Source organism: Diadema antillarum, unplaced genomic scaffold, assembly GCF_040938485.1.
Source record: "Diadema antillarum isolate AM-2024a unplaced genomic scaffold, OU_Dant_1.0 seq00000462_RagTag, whole genome shotgun sequence".
Taxonomy (NCBI): Eukaryota; Metazoa; Echinodermata; class Echinoidea; order Diadematoida; family Diadematidae; genus Diadema; species Diadema antillarum.
The window spans coordinates 2239499-2260201 of record NW_027271433.1 but is presented as its reverse complement, the minus strand read 5'-3'; the positions used below and the strand labels follow the sequence as shown (position 1 = coordinate 2260201).

At 37.2% G+C, this 20703-nt stretch overlaps 1 protein-coding gene across 1 annotated transcript; it reads left to right on the top strand.

The window, feature by feature from the left end:
• Nucleotides 1-30: 30 nt before the first annotated feature.
• Nucleotides 31-14753, top strand: LOC139733156 (protein brambleberry-like). Its single transcript, XM_071643997.1, has 12 exons — nt 31-381; nt 2162-2290; nt 3448-3633; nt 4177-4399; nt 4749-4865; nt 5798-5977; nt 7358-7564; nt 8244-8352; nt 9883-10033; nt 10510-10658; nt 12037-12240; nt 13079-14753. The coding sequence occupies exons 1-12, from the start codon at nt 127-129 to the stop codon at nt 13233-13235; spliced, it is 2067 nt and encodes a 688-aa protein (XP_071500098.1). The 5' UTR covers nt 31-126; the 3' UTR covers nt 13236-14753.
• Nucleotides 14754-20703: the final 5950 nt, after the last annotated feature.

Here is a 20703-nt window from a genome sequence, read left to right as displayed (position 1 = left end):
ATAGAAAGCGCTTGCATTGTATTGTATTGCTTGTGAATGAAGACGATTGACTGTATTCAAAACCTGATGGACACACACAAAAGAAAAATTATTTCGCAACTGCTGTGATTTGAGTTGAAATTTATCATGAAGGCACATCTGATGGTGTTAGTTGTGATATTTTCATTTCTTATTTGTGATGCAGACGCTTTCCTTTCGTGGATTTTTGGTCGATCAGAGCAGCAGGAAAAAGATGCCTCTTCTTCGCAGAGCACAACAACCACCGCGGCTGGGCCAGCCGGGCGAGTTCCGTTTGAAATCAAGTCGGCGGACGAAAGATTTCTCGGCACCGGGAAAGAACTAATGGCAGGGCTTTCAGAGTTGGACACTTGCCACCATACGGTACGCCATGCGCCAACAACAGGGTGGAATTCAAGGCATAATTTGTTTTACCAGCTAGAATTTTGATCAAGTTCAATGACACTTAAATTCCCATTCAGTATCAATGACTATCAGACTACCAAATCTAAGTTAATATAGGCCCCTACAGCATGTAAATTAGTAATTACAATTGTAGTATAAATAAAACTAGCATATAACTAAAGGGTCTAACCAGTGTTTTGTAACATTCATCATGTTCATTGGTAAATACACCTGTAATTTATAATCTGCAGATTCGTGGTCAATAATGTCACTGTTGTCTATATGGGCATCATTTCCAGTACCTGCTCTGTCCCTTTCTGTTTTATTTTCATACTTTCGTACACTTGACTTGGGTTGGTTAGGGGGCATTTGTTTGACCGAAAGATCAGTCTGTAATTACAGTATCTTGTCGTCGGGGATATAATCCGCAGAGACTGTGTTTGGCTTCTCGGAATCCCCTCCTTTAATGGAGGAGAGCCGTAAAAGTAAAAAAAAAAAAAAAAAAAAATGAGAAAAGACTCCTCTGGACAGACAGATTTTTCTGTCTAGGCATTTGTATGCCATTCCAAAGACTGTTTGATATAGAACTAGACTCTATATATATTTTTTGTATGTAGAAGTGTTTCACAATTGTATGATGTTTGTTTGTTTCTTTCTTTCTTTCTTTTTTTGTTGTCATAACAGCTATGTTTGTACACTGTACAGTGCAACGATCATTCAACTCAGATCCTACAGTGTATCCTTGTAACATTCTGGGACTGTCAGTACAAAATAAAAAGAGATACCAAAGTACTTCTACTTCTACGTTGGTACTCGACAGGATCCATCACTCTGAATGTAGCATCAAGGGGACATGGGTTAGACAGAAAAATCTGTCTGTTTTTTGAGGATTTTTTTTTTCAATCATTTATTTTTTTTGACATGTATGGCTCTCCTCCATAGACTACATATAGGAGGGGATTCTGTGAAGCCATACGCAGTCTCTGCGGAACATACAATGTACATGTATCTCCCAGGACCAGATAAAGACCAATTTTTTTGGTCAATATGTGGGTTTGAAACTGTTGAACTGAAAACCCAGGATAACTTCTTAAAACATTATGTTAAATAGAGGGTTACAAAAGTTCTATAAATTGTACATAGATGATAAGTTTTGAACGGGAACCTCTACTCAATAGGGTCTTTTAAGACCCTACAAATGACCAGACATACGATATTTGCAGCAGATCTGAATGTAACTGCGACCAGCCCGAACGCAAAGCTCCCACAGTATTTACTGTGTGAAGGAGCGCACCGGGGTTAATCTGCATGGTAACTAAAGTTTTAAACTATTTAGCAATTAGGTTGTACTTCAAAGCCCTTAGTGTCAGAGCCTTAGCCAATGAGTGTATATAACTTTAATTAATGATATGTACATGTATGTAATTGCAGATGTTGGATACTAAATTTATGATAGCATGATATAAATGTTACAAATCTACTTATTCTCTTTATAACAAAATGCTTAGGTCAGGGATGCCTGCATTGATTAAAAAATGATAATGAAGAAAATGATTCAATTAAAGGCAGTATCACATGCCAGTTGTTGCTAGTTTTTTATATTTTTTTTTAAATTTTTTTGTTTAGATTTTTGCTTCACTTTGTAGTATTACTATTAAGCAAAAAAAAAAATGTACTAGACTCATCAAATACTTTCAAAACTGCATTTTAAATTGTCCAACTGATCTCTTCTGTTCTATTTGTGCTATGTTGTGGGTAGGTGGTATATCAACTGAAGGCATCCTGCAATGACATGACCGAGGAAGAAATTGCCAAACTGGGTGTGAGGTTGCTCAACTGTCAATCACAGGCTGAGGGACGGCCTACCTACAAGTGTACAGATGACATGGTGAGCTGTAAAGGTCTTGCCTCGGTTTTGTTTGTTTGTTTTGTTTTCACTTTACAATATTTTTATGTTTTCCCTGTCTTCATAAACTAAACATTGGTTTATTCACATGGTCTGCATCCAGCAGTTCCCTTTAGCATGATATGAACCTGTCACAAGTGTTGACATGGATTTCTATTCTTGAATAAAAGCTTTGCTGTCACATTCTCTCTTTTTAGCTCTGCTCCAGAAGATAACACATTGTGTTTAGATCCTGACATGTGGTAACCTCCCTTAGCAGGTATAATAGACTACAGAATTTTCTTTTTCTTCCCACAAGTTTTTTTTCCTTTCCTTGCCACGTACTTCTGCATCAAGGTGTCATGATAGCACTCCAAAAGGTTTTTTAAAATGCACATTCTTTTTTTCTTTCTTTTTCTAACCCGTTGAGGATGAGTCCTTAGTATACTCGGGCAAGCGTCTATGGGAAATGCGCGTTGTAGCAAAATCAAACCGTCTTCAACATATTGGGTTAATTGTCCTCATTAGTCATAGCCGATGTACATACAATACATGCAACCGGTATTCATGGTGAAAATGTTCTTTTACTGTATTGCCTTGGATTTGCATTATATTAATTTCTGTCCAAGGCTCTTTACTCTACATTTACCTTTGCAGAAAAAAGATAAAACATGCATATGAGAAGATACAAAATGGTAATGGATGATTTAATATCTCTCAGAAATCTTACATCTAGACATTCAGGGAGGTCTAAGGTTATACAACAAGATGCAATACATCAGAAACCCTGCCCTTTTCATGAAAACAGGAAAAATATTGGGCCCTCAGTTGTACAAAGATCATAATCTTGAATTCATTATCATTGGAATACTTACAAAATGTACACGAAAAGGTAATTTTTTTCTTCAACGCATATTTTACATAGAAGCAAGTACTGTGGAAGAACTATGAGGATAAGGATTGAATGAATGAAATTCTCTCTTATTGTGTGACTTGGACAGTAGTTCACAGATAATAGAGCTTGTCCATCTCTTCATCTATGTTATCAATGTGGAAGCAAGTACCATAGAAGAAAAATCTAGAATATTTTTTTTAATGTGTCATTCTGAATGATAAAGAATGGCAGGCTTCTTTAAAGATGGGCTTTTTCCTCCTTCTAGACTGTAGCTGACTGCACTAGTGGCATGGACCCAAACACATGGAATGCCTACCATATCGTTAGCAACAGAGCCAGGTCGGTGTGTTACTCCGTGAGGCAGCAGCAGTTCCAGAGGCAGACCCAGTTTGCCGTCAACCAGCTCGCCTTGAGTGCTGAGGGACAGCTTCACCTCATGGAAGACCTCAAGGTAGGACTAGTCATGTCCCTCACCTGGCCTGGATATTACTGCCCATATGGTGCAAATCGGTCCAGTTTAAAATACTATAATTTTATATAAGTAGTTATGGTACATTATCAAGATTTTAAGATCAACTTTGCTTGCCCTCATAGGGCAGAGTTGATATCTAAAAAAATCATTCAAGGTTATCGCTGTAAATTCTTTTTTAGGGTATACACCATTATCAGCATACAGTACCAAATATTCAATTTTATGCCTCTTTATGCCACTGTATTAATCAGGGCAGCATTTCATGGAACTTGTCAGTCTCTGACAACTACATGTATTTTAAGCTATTGAAATCCTTGCATCTGAGTGACTGAGAGCAAATTTGGTAGTGAAAATCTCTGACAGAATACCTGGTGAAATGACGCTCTGACATCAAAGGAGTTCAGACCTAAATAATGCTCCCTGCTTGACAGTTTATCATGAAGATGATAGATGTTTGACAAGATGCATGATTATACTGTCAGTGACTCAACTGTATGTGACTTGATTCTGTCTTGTGATCAGACTGGTCAAGAAGAGCTGGGCGCCATGGCAACAGATACCTTGCAGACCATCTCGGAGGGTCAGGAGAAACTGGTCAAGACCCAGGAGGCCCTAGGCTCCTCTCAGGCCAGACTGAAAGTCAGCGTGGAGAGCAACATTCGGGACCTGACCAGGGAGAAGGCGCTCATAGCTGCCGGTCATCAGGAGCTGGCCGAAATGACGGACAACATCAAGCACCAGCTGGGTCAGTTTGCATACTGCCTTTGAGATGGATTTCCCAATATCTCTTGTTTTGCGCTGACAGTGTGTATCTGTCAATTATGCAACAATTGCATAATGCTTTCCTCAGAAATTATGGTGACTTCTTAGCTTGTTAGTACTCACATTAGACCAAGTGAGATTTGACTCAGAATCTCCTTTTTTAATGTCCAAAATGATGTCCACTACACCACCCTTGTACTCCCACACAAATTGGTATGATAATGTCGTCAATGTTTGTCCATGATTTAAAAAAAAAAGAGAAAGAAAGAAATACTCTGTGTTGCAGTTTTAATCTATGTGTATAATGAATCATTGCTTCATTCAAATCACAGATGAGGCTACTCGCCAGTTGTTGGACCAGGATCTGGACCAGGCTGCCAAGCATCAGGAACTCCTCAAGGACCTCTCCAGCCTCAGCCGTGTTGCCCAGGATGTCTGGGACAAGCTTGGTATGCAATTAGAGTATAGAAAACATTTTGCAGGGGTTGATCGTAAAGTTACCCTACCTCCTTATGGCTGAGAAACAATGTCAGCTCACCTTGTAACTGCACAACCAGGCAGAGGTCAGGTTAAAATGATAGAAATCGACTACATTTAATGCTGAAATTACACTATTTTCCCCATACCTTCGAGAGTACTGAATGGATACAATTAGTCAAACTAGGTATATACATGCATTTCCGCACAGTGATTTGGTGGAGGGAAAGATTTTTGCCATGGGGTCAAAGGTCAAGTGAAAATTTTAAAATGTCACAATTCTTTTGATAATAGCTCAAAGTATTGTGAAAATTTAATATTACCAGGCAATGATTATTTGAGAAAAAGTTGTGAGCCATGGAGTTGAGTGGCAAGGGTCAAAGGTCAAGTGAAAATGCTCAAATTCCTGAATACTTCCTCACTGAAAAATTTGGCAATCCAAATGAAACTTTGTTCAAGGAATGTAAACACTCAACACATTTGCAGTTGTGCCAAACTTTTAAACATGTCCATTTCATTTTTTTTTTTTGCCAATCATGTGAAACTGTCATCTCACATTGTCAAGATGTACTTCAGATCTATTGAGAGAATAATGCTATCACATTATGGTGGAGGCGTATTAGTCTCTATAGCGACATTTAATTCTAATCTAATACTATGTTGAAAGGCATCCTGTTCCATTCATTTTCTATTTTCCACAGCGCCATGGATATCTTTTATGTGTAGAATGAGTGTGTTATAAGAGTACACTATTACCATTATTATCATCAATATTATAATGAAATTATGCTGCAAGTTATATTGAGTGCCATGATATGATGGGTGGAGATGACGACATGACATACAACCATCTTTCATGATTACTTTCTTTTTGATGTTATGGACTTTAACTTTTGTGGTGCAGACCACAACATGCAGTACATGCACACATACCAGGAGGAGGCTGCTCACCACTACCAGCACACACTGGAGAACCTGCGCAAGATGAACGAGACCATTGCCTACCTCCTGCACGTCATGGAAGACATGCAGGCTGAGATCAACCAGCAGCTTGGCTGGGTCACCTCGCTCCTCAAGTGGACCGGTAAGATGAAGTGATATGCCAGAAGGGGGAAGGAGAAATCGTCATTTTCAAATGTTTCAGATTAGCCTTGAGCTTTAATAAGAGGGGAGCAGCAAAATTGATACCATGTGTTACAAGAAGTCAGAAAAAAAGTACTTGAATCATAATCTACGAAGTTCTAGTTTATAGAGGAATGATGTGGTACCTATACTGTAATCATCTTCTCATTGTTAACACTTACCTCCCCAAAGCATATGAGATATCAAGAGAGATTTTCACTCCTCTGCTTCATAGTCTCTTGCTTTCAAGAGAAATTTTATTTGTAAAAATCAAACATGATTGGCAAGTATTCAAACATTTATGTTTAAGCTTTGCCATTTGATTTAAGGCTTTGAGTTTTAGCTTGCTTCCTATTCTTTATGGGAAAGATGGGGCAGTTCTAGTCACCTTCTCATTACACTCCCATCAATACCTCATAAATTTCTCACTGTCCTGCATAGAAATTTTCACCAAATTTCCTTGTATTTACGTTGCAATGAAAACCCTGTGTCCTGCGCATTGAATATTGTGTTTTGATATTTTCACAATAATGACCCTTTTGGCAGGAAGGGGTTGTAGTTGTTAAACAAACAACCAAAGATATGATTTTTATAATAAATATTTATGTGTACTGGTACTTGTGTACAAGGATATGAGAGACTTTAAAAGTGATTACATCATCACCTAATATGGTTGTACATGTATATGATTGCAGCTAATATCTGTGTTCTATACGTGTGTGTGAAACATCAAAATTCCATTACCTTATTTGTTATTTCATGTACTTTTTTTAAAATGAAACTTCATATTGCTCTTTCCTTTTAGTTATACTCCATGTAGCAAAGTTATCTTGAATATGGATTTGAATTGCATTTGAATTATTTAGAGCTCTCTCAGACGATGGAAAAATCTGTCTTGTAATCATGCTTATGACTCGTAATAGTAATTTTGATTTGAGTTTTGGAGGTACGAGCTTTCTGACCTGTCAATTAAACTCCCAAAGCACATGCTAGATGCATCGCAGGTAGATTACTTTAAATTTCATGTGGTCTGTACGTGGAAGTAAATGTAGGGTCAAGCAAAGCTCCGCCTCCTCACTTATGTTTGGAAGTCAAGTCTTTCAGACTGGAAGTGCGCAATATTAATCAAGCAAGTCAAGATTTGAAAACATTCTGGACCTCAATTTGCTAATCAAGATTGGAGAATTTTGAATTCATGAATTTGCTTTCAGATGCAAGAATGATCTTGATTACAATCAGGATTCTTCTATAGAGATTATAATCATGATTACACAAGAAATGTTTCTACCATCTGAAAGGAAGCTTAGTATTTAACCAAGTTTTCCTTCCTTCCTTTCTTCAGGGGAAAACATGGCGGTCCTAGTCACCTGCACCCTCCACTCCATCTACTTCTTCCTGGCTGCTGTGCTGAGCTCCTTCCTCCAGACACCATTCTTCTCCCGTCTCGTCCTGCTGTTCATAGTGCCGCTGAATGCAGCAGCAGAGATGAAGAATGGCACCAGTCTGGACTTTCCGGCCCTCTCCTTCTTCATCGTTGCCGTGGTAACAGGTTAGTGTCTTCCTCTCCACTCAGGCATTTACTTTGGTAAATCAGAGGCAAATTGTGCCACTGACCCTACCTCAGATGTCAAAACATCATCAGCGTTATTATTATTTTTAGACTTATTATCCATTATCCAATGTTAACAATGTCTGTGGTACATTTATATATGATGCAGTATTTGCGCTGTAGAATAATTGCTGTGTATTTGTATTTTGTATATACATGATTTCATTCCATTTGATTTCTTTCACATGTATGACTCTCATTTAATATTACCAATTTATCTTTGGCATAGTTGCTTTGTACAAGTCAATTTACACCCATTGTATAATATCATTCACAGAGAAAATCTGTGAATATGCTGCTGATTTCTCTCTTATCAAGATAAGAAACTTGTACCATTCCAAAGTTTACCAGGATGCATCATAGTTCATTGTATTCATTATTTTTCAATCAAAATCTAATGTCTGTAACACAAGTTCTGCGTTACACTTTCTTAACCGCAATTGTTGTTGAAATGTTGCTTTCAAGTCATCATTTTTAGTGCAGAGCTCAGATTGGTATTTCAAAACCTTACTTCATCGTTCTTTAAATTGGCTACTAAACAAACTAAGAAGTGGTCAGAGCATAGTATGGTCTATGGTGTGCACTAATGGATTTACCCGTATTTATTTCTTGATTCCAGCAAACTGGCTTGCCCTGTGGATCTCTTCGTATAGACGGAAGGGGGTTGAGAGAATTGAAGCAAGGAAACCTGTGACTCTTTACCTTCCTGATATATCTCACATTCATGGGTACGTTAAAGCTCTCTGTTTATCAGTGAATGAAGTGAATTGTAGCCTGTAAGTGATGTAATACTTGAGCATGCCAGTCTCAGACAACAGCCCTCTTATTAGAAAAAAATGCAAAACCACCACAACAACAACAACCTGTTTTTATGCCTCCGCCACGAAGTGTCGCCGGAGGCATTATGTTTTCGGGTTGTCCGTCTGTCCGTCCGTCCGTCCGTCCGTAATCAATTTTGTGGACAGCATATCTAAAGAACCGTTAGAGGTATCCTAATGAAACTTGGGATGTATATGTATGAGTGGGCGAAGTTGTGCCTATCAACTTTTGGTGCACATGCTCAAGGTCAAAGGTCAAAGATCAAGGTCAAATGCCCAAAATTTCACTATTTCCCCTATATCTCTGCAATGCCGGAGGTATTTTCTTGAAACTTGGTGTATACATGAACTACCAAATGAAAATTCCCCAGAGAGAGTTTTGGGTCATGAGGTCAAAGGTCAAGGGTCAAAGGTCAAGTGAAAATTTTAACATTTCACTTTTTTTCTCCATATCTCACAAATACTTCAAGGTATCTTCATGGAACTTAGTATATATGCATGTACTGACTTGCAGTGATCATGTAGGGAATTTAAGGGTCATGGGTCAAAGGTCAGGGGTCAAAGGTCGAAGTCAACTCATTCAGTCTTATCTATGCAATGCCTGCAGGATTTTTTCTTGAAACTTAGTGTATGCATGTATTACACAATACAGATTCTCTGGGAAGTTTCTTGTCAAAAGTTCAAAGGCCAAAAGGTCAAAGGTCAAGTGAAAGTGTTAAATTTCACACATCTTTAAACTTATAAAAAGGTCAAAAGTTGGGTACAAATCCCCAAATTCCTGCGCTCTTATCAGACAGTATAGCCATTCATCCAAATAAACCTAGTTCAAGGAAAGTGAACATTCAATGCATGTGTGACAAACCTGTCATTTTAATATTTTGCCAGTTATGTGAAACTGTCATCACACATTGTCAAGGCATTGTGCTATAGACCTATTCGGAGAACCATGCATTATGGTGGAGGCATACCAGTCACCATAGCGACATTTCTAGGTATTTTCATATTTTTACTCCTGCATGCAGCAGCCCCAAGTACACTATTTGGAAGCTGAAGACAGTAATTCACTGGGGTAGCCTCATACATGTAGCTGTTGTTTTGCTTTTCCAGCATCCATAGATCTCATCAGCAAGTAATGGCCCATCCATTGAGTAGCATATTTGTCAAATGATATATCAAAGAGTCAAGGTGGAAAGTCCTAGGTAATGGTCAGTCACATTGAAATGATGAAATCCAATGTTGAGCCAGATAAGACTCCTATGAATTGCTTTACAAAGAACAGTATTATCTTTATGAAATATCTGAACATGAAAAAGTCATTCTATATTTCCAACTTCTCTGAGACCACCTGTGTTATTAAAATCCTTTCGCTGAAGAAACAGTAAAAACCAGTTTTCCTCATGTACCATTTTGTATATGTCTTATATCATACCAACCTTATAGCTCTCCAGGCTCAGGTCTGACATTGACCTATGACCCCTCCTCCCTGAGTAGTGATTCCTGCTCCAGTCCAACCGCCCATCACCGTCTCCACTCTACGGGGTACACCAGCATGCTGACGGAAGGAGCCAGGGACATGAGTAGCGTGTTGATGGTGAGGAATCTTGTCTCTTTCATTGCCATGGAAACGCATCATCAGAGAACAATCTAGCCCCATATGCAAGATGACACACAGGACGTCATATAGTTCATGGCATATCTTGTGTAGAAATAGAAAGCTCTTTGTCCTTCCTGCTTGTCAAATATTGATACACTCACAATTGAGTATTGAATTTAAGGCATCCCGAAAAAGAGGGCACTTTTAGACATTCATATGACTAGTTTTCCGTGCCTGAAACTTTTCAGTGCATCATTTCATTTGTTACATAGTATGACATGAAAGTTCATTTTGAATTTCTTTCTTCTTTCTTTATTCTTTGGTGTAAAAATCATACCTTATTGTGAAATGGTTCTAAGTTTATAACCAACAAAGGATCCATTTTTACATATAAGGATAATGCTTTTGCAATGCTTACAGACATTTTTCCACATTTCAATCAAACTGGAGCAATTTTCCTTTAAAACCCTCAGGATAGTCAAAAGAAGAAGCAACCAGTTACTGATGCCAGCAGGGATGAGACATTCAGAGGAGATGTGAACGATACTGGAGACGACAAAGAGACGGAGTCAGACTTCACGAGTGACGAGGGTGAAGACACTCTAGACATGACGTCCAGAAGGTCAGATTTCTCTGGTATCTCTTCACAGGATTCCTGCTTAATTATCTGTTTCCAAATGATACATGTAGGACCCAAAAACTTTGTGTTCACATATAGTCTTGAGGAGTCTGTGCCACTTTTATGAGTGCCCATTCTGTGATGAAGTATTGTTTTCTGTGCTTTGACACATGCTTACTGCACAAGATGAAATGCAGGATGCACCATGTATACACACTATTCCTGTAACCTTTGACCTGACTTTATTGACACAAGTAATGGTGTGCTTTCATGCATTCCCCAAGATAATCCCCCTTATTTGTGTGCTGCGATTATCTTGGTAATAGGTGGAAAAGAATACCCATAGACAGTTCAATGATGTGACATTTTCTCTTGTTTAATGGTGTAGCACTTCTATTAAAATCCATTTCCAAGATTGTCTGAAAGAGGTATTATCTTTATGATACTGTCATCTCATTTTAGCGCTGGCCATTTTGTTGTAGTCGGGTTCCTAGAAAAGGGCTGCATCATGCTCGTACTCTCTTTGAAACAATATATAATACTGTAATCATCTTTTCTGAAATGTGCGAAAATATCTTGATTGCTTCACATTTGAGTAGCTCATCATTTTTAGCTTCTGTTGTCTTGGGTCGTAAATCTGAATTGAATCATTGTAATATACATGTACAAGATCAGCTTCGGTAGTACCTAGATTTAATGCTATACTGTTTGGAAACACCCTGGAGGAATAAGTACTGTATAAGCTGTTATTTTCGCGAATTTTGCGAATCTCAGTTGGATCGCGAATTTAACAACACACGATATGTCTCCATGAGCTAGTGTAGTAGCGCATGTACGTTAGCGTCGGTGTCAGTTCGCGAAAACAACATCTTGCGAAAATGTTTATGACCTCCTCATTCGCAAAAATATCTGTACGCAAAAATAACAGCATATACAGTAGTATGTATTGCGTGCTCTGCTATGTCTTGTAATACTTGCCATGTTATTTGACTCTTTGTCTGCATGTTGCATTTGGTTTTATTCTTATGCTCACTTTACAATGTGTGCTATTAAAAGGTTGCATAGCATGGTTTTTCTCTTCCGTGCATCTAAAAATGTAGATAAGAGTAGAGTTGATCCTTTGCAGATGTATTCCTGTAACAGATTTACAAATGTAGAAGACATGTCAAATAGATACTTAGGCTTTATCTTATGTTTTCTTTATGTTTAAATAATTCTGTCACCATTAATCCCTTTAGCTGTACTTTTATTTTTGGTCACACGTTCAAGTTTCTTATTATCTCACAGATTTTCCAAGAAACATACAGAAGCCACTATAATAAGGAAGAAGCAGAATAATATACTGTTTCTGTTTTACCCTCCTCAACTTATACCCACCCAGAACTCTGACAGTGACAAACCTCAGCACCAATGCTGACCCGACCCCAATGCCCAACGAGCAGTCCACCATGGGAAATGCCATGAGTTTTGGGGCCACCCCAAACCTCTCGGTGACCAAGCGCCAGCTTGGACCCACCCTGGAGCAGGTGCAGATGGCCACGCCCAGTCCGAGTCAGAGGGGGCGCAGGAGTGGCACCCCTTCCAGGTGAGATGGTGCAACATGCCACCTTTTGGCTGGTGTTTCAAAACTTCTTCAAACTTTTTAGATGTTATAATGCATGCATGTGTAATAATGTTTTATTGATTGTCCAGGCAGTTTTTACACACAGTTTGTTGTGATGAGGTCTAAAGTCCTATATTGTAATACTTGTATTCAATGCAAAGCTGTGTTGTGTGTGTTTTGGGCCTTGTGAAACAAGAGATTCCCTTGGTCAGTTTACTTATGAGTCAGCAATGAGAACTATAATCTTGAGCTGTGTTTGTTTTATGCTCAAGACTTAAATGTCTTTTTTCATCACTTATCAAGTTGGTAGATCCATTTCTTATCTCTCCACTTGACAGCAGTACTATGTAGAAAAACTGTGACACTAAAGATGTCATATATAACCATCGTAATGACTACTGATTATAGTTATTATGATTTTGATGGTGATTTATTGTCATTATTACTATCATTATCAAGATGATGATAATTATTATCATCATCATTATCACTATCTGAACTATTGTTGTAATAAGTATCATTATCACTATCATTAGTTTCTTTTTTTTATTTCTTTTTTTTTTTTAATTGACATTGATATTTTCATGAAAGGCAACAGCATTAGATGCTCTTTTATTGGTAATAGGCCTATTTACATTTACTGGTCGGAAGTCAAGCATACCATTACATTTACACAAAATGTTTATAACACATTTCTAGTGTTGCTCATATCAAACAATATCCAATATGCTGTAAAAATGCCACGTGTATATCAGTTACCAGTATGTGATAGTAAAGTTTGATAAGTTTTACATCAGCAGGAATTGTCCCTGTCCTCTAGTTCCAGGTCCTCATCCCCCAGCCGCCGTCCGTGCGGTGGTCTGACCAAGGCGGGTTTTCCCTGCCGTCTTCCCTGTGCCTCAGGCAGGGACTTCTGCTACAGGCATGCTGGAACGCCCACTGGCAGCTTGACCAACACTCCAGCCAAGGCAAACTGAGCCCCCTGCCTGCCTGACCCTTGACCCTTGACCCCTGTCAAGGTGGGAGAAGTCAGCAATTCTCACCCATACTACACCACTTCATGGAACTTGGATTATCTTGCCAAGAAGAAATCTTCATCTTCTGTTACGTAGGGATACAAATTGCATGTTTATTATACCTACAAGTGAGATAGATGAAAGTAGAGATAGCTAGCTGTATGTGGAAACTGCATTGAAAATATTAGTCGGAGTATGACAGCAAACTACCATATGCATAACAGCTACGCACTAACACCCTAACCCACACATGCACAAAGCCTACATGTTGTACTGTAGCACCATCCACTTGCACATGCATAGTATGTCTAAACTTTCTTTGACTTGACATTTCTTGACTTTTCATTCCAGCAATATTCTTCTTCGTAAGTTAGATGTAATGTATTCAGTGGTATCTATGAAATATTTTCTTACATCTCATGTCTTGTTTTCATGTAGCAGTCTTGCTAGAGAGGATTGTCTTTAAAAAAAAAAGGAAAAAAAATGCAAGCTCGTCATAGTGAATTGGTTCCATACATGATTTATAAGTGTGAAATTGTTTTCATGGTTTCACACTATTCAGTTTTATATTAATCTAGGAATGTAATCATTGTAGTTAGAGACAGTAATTACTCTTAACTTCTCACAGGAATTGTCGGAGGGAGACTGTTGATGTAACACTGTGTATGAATTTGATGGGATTGTGCATTTTATAATGTATGTATTTTGACTGACTGAAATCTCTGATTGGCAGATACAAAACTTAGGCAGAATATGACACACACGTGCTACTGCCTACTGAAGGAAGTGTCCTTAATTGCAGTTTACATGCAGCTTGATGTATAGGAGAGATGTGTAGAAAGAGTCATTAGAGTACAGATGGGTCAGATTTGCAGATGTGGTCACGGCAAAAGTATTTTTCTGCTCAGCAAAGATGATAGTAAATAAAAGTTTTTAATCTTCTGTGATTATGTTTAAAAATTGTATGGTGCTCTGAAACTTGTAGCAAGCCTGTGTGGTTTACCTCCATTCTTTTTTTTTCTATGTCTGTGCCTGTCCAGGTGGTAATGCCTGCCTTTACACCAGAATAGAAAGCCACTTTACTTAAGGACAACATGCCTTTGCATTGCAAATATCAGTGGAAGTCGGTTTAGCATTGTTAACAAAAGAAAAAAGAAGCACAAAATCAGTCGCAACATCATGTTCATTGCAATGCTATGTATTATTTTGCCATATCGTCGCTGGGGTGACAAGACCTTGTATCTGCAATTTTGGTAAAAATGACTTTTTTTGGTTAATGGTCAGACAATCAGTTAAGTGATGTCCTGTCCAAATCCTCAATGTATTACCCCAAAAATGAAGCCCCCACGGCATGTCAAAGGAATGTCTATCCCATTGGATACAGTGCTTTGGCTGCCATGTTTTTTTGCTCTCCTGAACATTTGACATTTTGTAGATAACGAGGTCTTGTCGCCCCAGCGACGATATGTGCTAGCTGTTCTTGGGTGTTTTGTTTGTTTGTGAAGAAGGTATTGTCACTTTTTTGTTATTTTCAATTTGAGTTCTCTATTATGTAGTGCATTTGAATAGCTGGCACAAGTCTCTACAGCTGTACTCCTTTCGTACTTTGATACCGCTGCAACAGCCTTAAATCTTGGAACTAGTTATTCACTGAAGAAAAAAGAGCTTGTATTCATTGGTTTGGTTTGGTGTTCAGTGTTTGCACAGACCCAAGTGCTTGTACACTTTATGGTGTGCTTCAGTGTTTAATTTGTGAAATTTGTTCTGTCATCACTTGTGAACTGAAACTGTTTCCCGGATAAATGTATGGTGAGAAATTATGCTTCAAGCAAACAAATATAATTAAATGAAGTAATGATAATGTTCAATAGCTTTGTGGATCCAGTTCCAGGGAATGTAGAACCTGTTATTGTTCCCATAAGCACTTTTCCAGGGAAATGCTAAAGAGCAAAAAGAATGGAACTTTTTCTTCTTCTCTGCCAAAGAATAGTGATTGACCAATTAGGTGTTGTAACTCTGATAAAAGTACAAATGTTTAACCATTCCAAAATAACACAAGTCATTTCAGAGCTGTGTTTAAGTATCTTTACCTATATGTGTATACTCAATGTGAGTGATTTTCATTTTACTCACATGAATTTCACCTTACAGAATAGAAGTGTAGTAACAGATTGAATGTATCTTTTCTTCTCGTATAATTATTTGTTCATTTACTGAATCAAATGCTCTTCTCCCATTACAGTATTAATAACAAAGTATCAAAAGTCATAGTCAGTACTCTTTCCTACCACCTGGTGCTGTAGAATATTATTATGTAATACTTGTCCTGTACTTGTAGTGTGTAATCTCCTAACAATAGGCTGCTATCACATGGCATTCATGGAATCTTTTTGACAAAATATTATATTATATTGTTCTGAATATTACAATGTACATTCATGTCTGTATCATTTTCATCTCCTGCATTGAAGTCGACTTTGCTACCATTATTGACAAAATATGAACTCGTGTAATCAGTACTCTTGTTCGATAAATTTTTTGCAATATGATATCATGTAATACCTGCCCTGGACTTGCAGTGTCTAATTCTGCTTTGAATTCTTTGCAGATTTATATTCATTGAATCTTGCTGGAGAATAAAACTGTACATGTAGTATGCCATTCAGAATGAGATAATGCATGTCTGTGTGATTTTCAACTACTGCATTGAATGCTTCTCTACTATTGTGCTTTAATAACATATATCATATCATAATCAGTACTCATTATATGCCAATTTTTGCAATAGAAAATATGAATCTGTCCTTTTCTTGCAGTGGCTAATTCTACATATTAATGTTTTGCAACAAGTTATTTGTACTCATTGAATTTTGCTATAAAATAAAAGCTGGAGTGTATAATTCTAAAAAGAAAAGAAAAAAAAGAATGCCTGTCTGTGTGTTCTTTCTGACCCTAATTCTGAAGTAGTGTATTTGGCATACTTGAAGTAGTAATTGTTTGGAGATTTGAACTGCATGGAGGAACTGGGTTCGAAATTGAAGTACAATTCCATGCCATGATGAAGTTACATTGATGAGTGGAGTAAATGCAAACAAAAGATGATTATACAGTGTAGTGGTAGATTACAGCACAACACCATTTTGCGTTTCATATTCCTTCAAAATTCTTTTGTTTTTATCCCTGATATAACAAGATTACCCAATATAGAGAAGAAATTTCAGCGGTCCAAAGCAGCTCATTCTATGAGATCCCCTTGTTAGTGTGTGTGTATGTGTGTGTGTGTTTGTGTGTGTGTATAATATGTACTGTGAAAGCTGTTATTTTTGCGCGGATTCAATTTTCATGAATTTCGCGAATCACTGTTGGGCCGGGTATTTAATATGTCAATGTCAGATCGTGAAAACCACATCTCCAAAAATGTCTGTGAACTCCTCGTTCACAAAAATATCTGTATGTGAAAATGACACTTCGTACAGTATGCACATTAGACACACACATTTACACCAAATGATAAGACAGTTACACTGCATGCTCTCTCTAATAACAGCGGAAAGATACTCGCAACTACAAATTTCTCTTAAGATAAAATATCATAACTGCATTTGCTTCAATCCATCGTTTATTTTCTTCACTTTCTTACACATAATATACATTCCACAGTATGCCGCATTTCTAAAAGTGTAAATAGAAGCACATACCATGAGAAAAGTTTACTTTGGGAATAAGGTCTGGATGATCATCAATACCTGATGATAAATGTACTTGTGAAAAAGGATAAACACAGCATTTGCTTTGACGGTTAAAAGTGCAATTCAACACTGTTCCAGTTCACCTTAAAGGCAAATTCCACTCGATTTTCACGATTTTACATCATGAGCAAGTGTAATGCGTAAATCGATAGTGCCATGTATAGATTCGTGGAATTTATTGTGGTCATTGATCAGATAAACCAATACGCTGAAAACCCCAAAACAAATAACACTGAGCAAGGATGATGACATAGGGGGCTCACACATTCCAGTATGTTGCAATGTGATTCCATTACTGTGCCACTTGATTTGTTGAACAACTTCACCTGGGTAGAATTTATGCATGCTTCTTCTTTTGCTCTGCTTCCTTGAGAATCCAATCATGCATTGTCATGTGAAGCTGTTAGGTCATCATACTCGTTCACTGTGATTTGTTATGAATTTTGAAAACATTATTCCTTATCGCAATCACTATAAATTCTGAAACTGTGTACCCAATGTAACCAGTTTACGGATGTACATTCAAATGCCAGTTTGAAAATCATTCAGAGTTCTCCTTTAAAGGGAAAGTTTCCCAAAATGCACATGCGGATTGAGTGAATGATTTTCATAAAAATGAACTTTTGTGGAATTCTCTATGTATTTTCTATATCTCGTACTGCAGCAATGTCATAAACTGTTAACAGTCTTCTCACAAAGCAATGACAGCACCAAAACTTCATAAAACTTCACAACTTCTGAAGAGATTGTGGGATTTTTCTCAAACTTTGACTGATGTGTTCGGCTAATAATGCTGCATTCACTCAATCCACATGTATACTTGGGAAAGCTTGCCCTTTTAAGGAGAGTAAATCAGAACAAACAGAATGGTTAAACTTTTATCACATTGGACACAAGTCTTTACTGAATTTATTTTGCAATGAAGTGAAAAGGAAAGACTTGTATTTTTCCATCAAGTTTGTGCTGTGTTGCAAGATTTTTGTAATGAAGATTAAGGGATGAAAATTTGCATAATGTGGGCGCAATAAATACCACCATCTAAAAAAAAACATGCAAATCATTGAAGTCCACAACTTTCTGATTTTAGGTCTGATTTTGCTGAAACTTGTTCCTTCACTTTGGTCTGATTTACTATATTAAATTAATGAAGAAAAAGAGCTTTACATAGAATTGCACCTTAAGAATATTTGACATGGCTTGAGCGTGTCCAAAATATACAATTTAGGCATTTATTTACAACAAACAAGTACTGAGGGGAGAAAGAAGAAACCAAAATGCTTCATAAAATATGAACAAAACATAGAGCCAAAAACACAGTGATTCTTGTGTGGGCCTTTAAAACTATCATATACAATGAACTTGTATCCCACAGTTAAAGTTACTTTCTTTTAATAGCTCTATCAATCTATTCTCAAACTTGTTATGAAGAGGTTTATTTGTGGTATGAAAATAAGAAAAGTGACATCACAATGTGACAGTGGTAGCCCACTGCAAACATCAACCTCAGAGCCTGCTTTACCTTGAATGGTCAACTCTGGAATTATCGGAAAAGGAAACAAAATTCTTTAATGGATACCACCTACGTCATTGAGCATTACACAAATCTCTCTTACTCAGACCCGTTTAAGAACAGTTATCATTTGTGTAATAATACACATCCATCATCAGTCCATCTTGTCCAAGTATGCTGAAGAGGATTCAAGACTTGTCATAGCTACACAAGTTAACTAGGAATATGAATACTTGATACAGAGTTAAGGTGTGCACATATCGAAGATGAAACACACAGTTTTATTTTATTCTCATTACAATTCATCATTATCTTCAAATTTGAATATTTGTCTCTTTCACAGAGTCACAATAAATTCTGTTGCATGCTGTTGCATGTGCAAAATTGTATCATATCTGTTAATAGCAAAATTGTATCATATCTGTTAATATAATATTTATCTTCTTATTTTGTGTAAAATAGATATTTGATATGAGAAGTAAGACCACATTTACAACACACTTAAGTGCATTTCATATATTCATCTCCTTTTAAATCATTTTTGGAAGTACAGTTGGTGGGGCAGTAAACTGCATATTGCAACCTTTTTAAGACTTACGGTGTGTGTGTTTGGGATGCCGTAAGCGACCCATTAAAACTCTCTTACCTGAGCTTGGAATATTTGTATTCTTGTGTAACATATCCAGCAACAAATAATCACATGTTGTGGAAATGAAAGATAAATATTGATATTCTGCCATGGTGAATTGAGAAGATTTGGCAAACTGGTGTCATGCTGGCTTTAATTTTCATTGTTTATTTTTATATAAGCTCATAGTACTCATCAGCTGAAGAATCTTAGACTTATGAGCAGTGTTAACAAATTCAGAGGAGAGAAAGGATTATATTTCTTTCTATAGCTGGATTTATCCCCTGATTTTCTCTTCTTTTTTTTCTTTTTTTTCTTTTTTTTTGGGGGGGGGGGGGGGGGAAGGGGGTGTCTGCTTTCCTGAAACTGAAAACTTTCCTTTAGAACAACCAAACCATGGCAGCTCTAAGTTTCATTCTTTTATATCATAAAATATCAGGCCTTTGATTGATTTACATCATAAAATCATTGGTATTGCACATACTAACACTACACTTGTCATTTGACAAAAACAAATGACAAACTGGCTAGACTTGGTCATACAATGTAGCTACCGGTGGGACATTTCAAATAACCAACCTACTTGATCTCATTTCTAATCATGGACAGACACAGAAAAGAAAATGGCACGCAAAACATAACCTTGTGTGGCAGTAACCCAAGTCTTATACAAATGCATGGACACAGCTCATCAATGAGTTGTAAATACAGAGTCATTGTTAGAAAAGAATGTATGTATGATATACACATCACCTTTTGATAGATATAAAGACAAACACAAGTAAATGAACAAATGTGAAATGAAGCAAAAGCCTCAGTCAAATTTCAAATGAATTATGTCGAGGACTCTATTGCATACACTAGCCTACAGCTGCTGCTGCTACCAGGACAACAAGCAGAAATCCTGCTGTCTAATTGGCTGTAACAGTTGCTAACATACATGGCAAAGTACTCCTACAGTCAGTCTTCTATTCTACAGGCCCCTACTAGCTCCCATTGCTGAGGCTGCTACAGACTGTAACAAGAAGGTCAAAATTGCTGGCACAACATTGGCTCTTTGGAAACATCAAGCGGAAAAGGCATTGGTGGAAGATAGATCATGACCTGTGCATAATTCTGATAAGAATATTGTGTATATTTTATACATTCTTAAAAATATCTAAATATTTACAGAATTTGCAGTCTCCTTATTTACCTGCAGTATACTGTGTATATAAGATCTGTAGTAAAACAAAACAAAACAAAACAGATTTTTATATCTTCTCCCACAAAAATAATACTAATGACATTGCAATTCATCAATGATTAAGAACAAACATAATGTGATACAATGAATTTTCTAAAAGAGAGTTAATTAGAGAGTTTATTAATTTGTGGAATGTTGACAAGCACCAAGTGACTGTAAATCCACCATAAAAAGACAGTGATACCTAACACAATTTTAAAAAAGTCACTACTGCACAAAACAGACAAAATTACATTACTTCACTAATTATCTCATGTACCTTTGAGGCTTGAGACCACCAAAGTACTCTGTACTTG

Coding starts and splice junctions, on each gene's coding strand:
- LOC139733156 (XM_071643997.1), top strand. CDS start 127: ATGAAGGCACATCTGATGGTGTTAGTTGTGATATTTTCATTTCTTATT. Junction 4,400..4,748: donor CAACATCAAGCACCAGCTGG/GTCAGTTTGCAT, acceptor TTCAAATCACAG/ATGAGGCTACTCGCCAGTTG. Junction 5,978..7,357: donor CTCGCTCCTCAAGTGGACCG/GTAAGATGAAGT, acceptor TCCTTTCTTCAG/GGGAAAACATGGCGGTCCTA.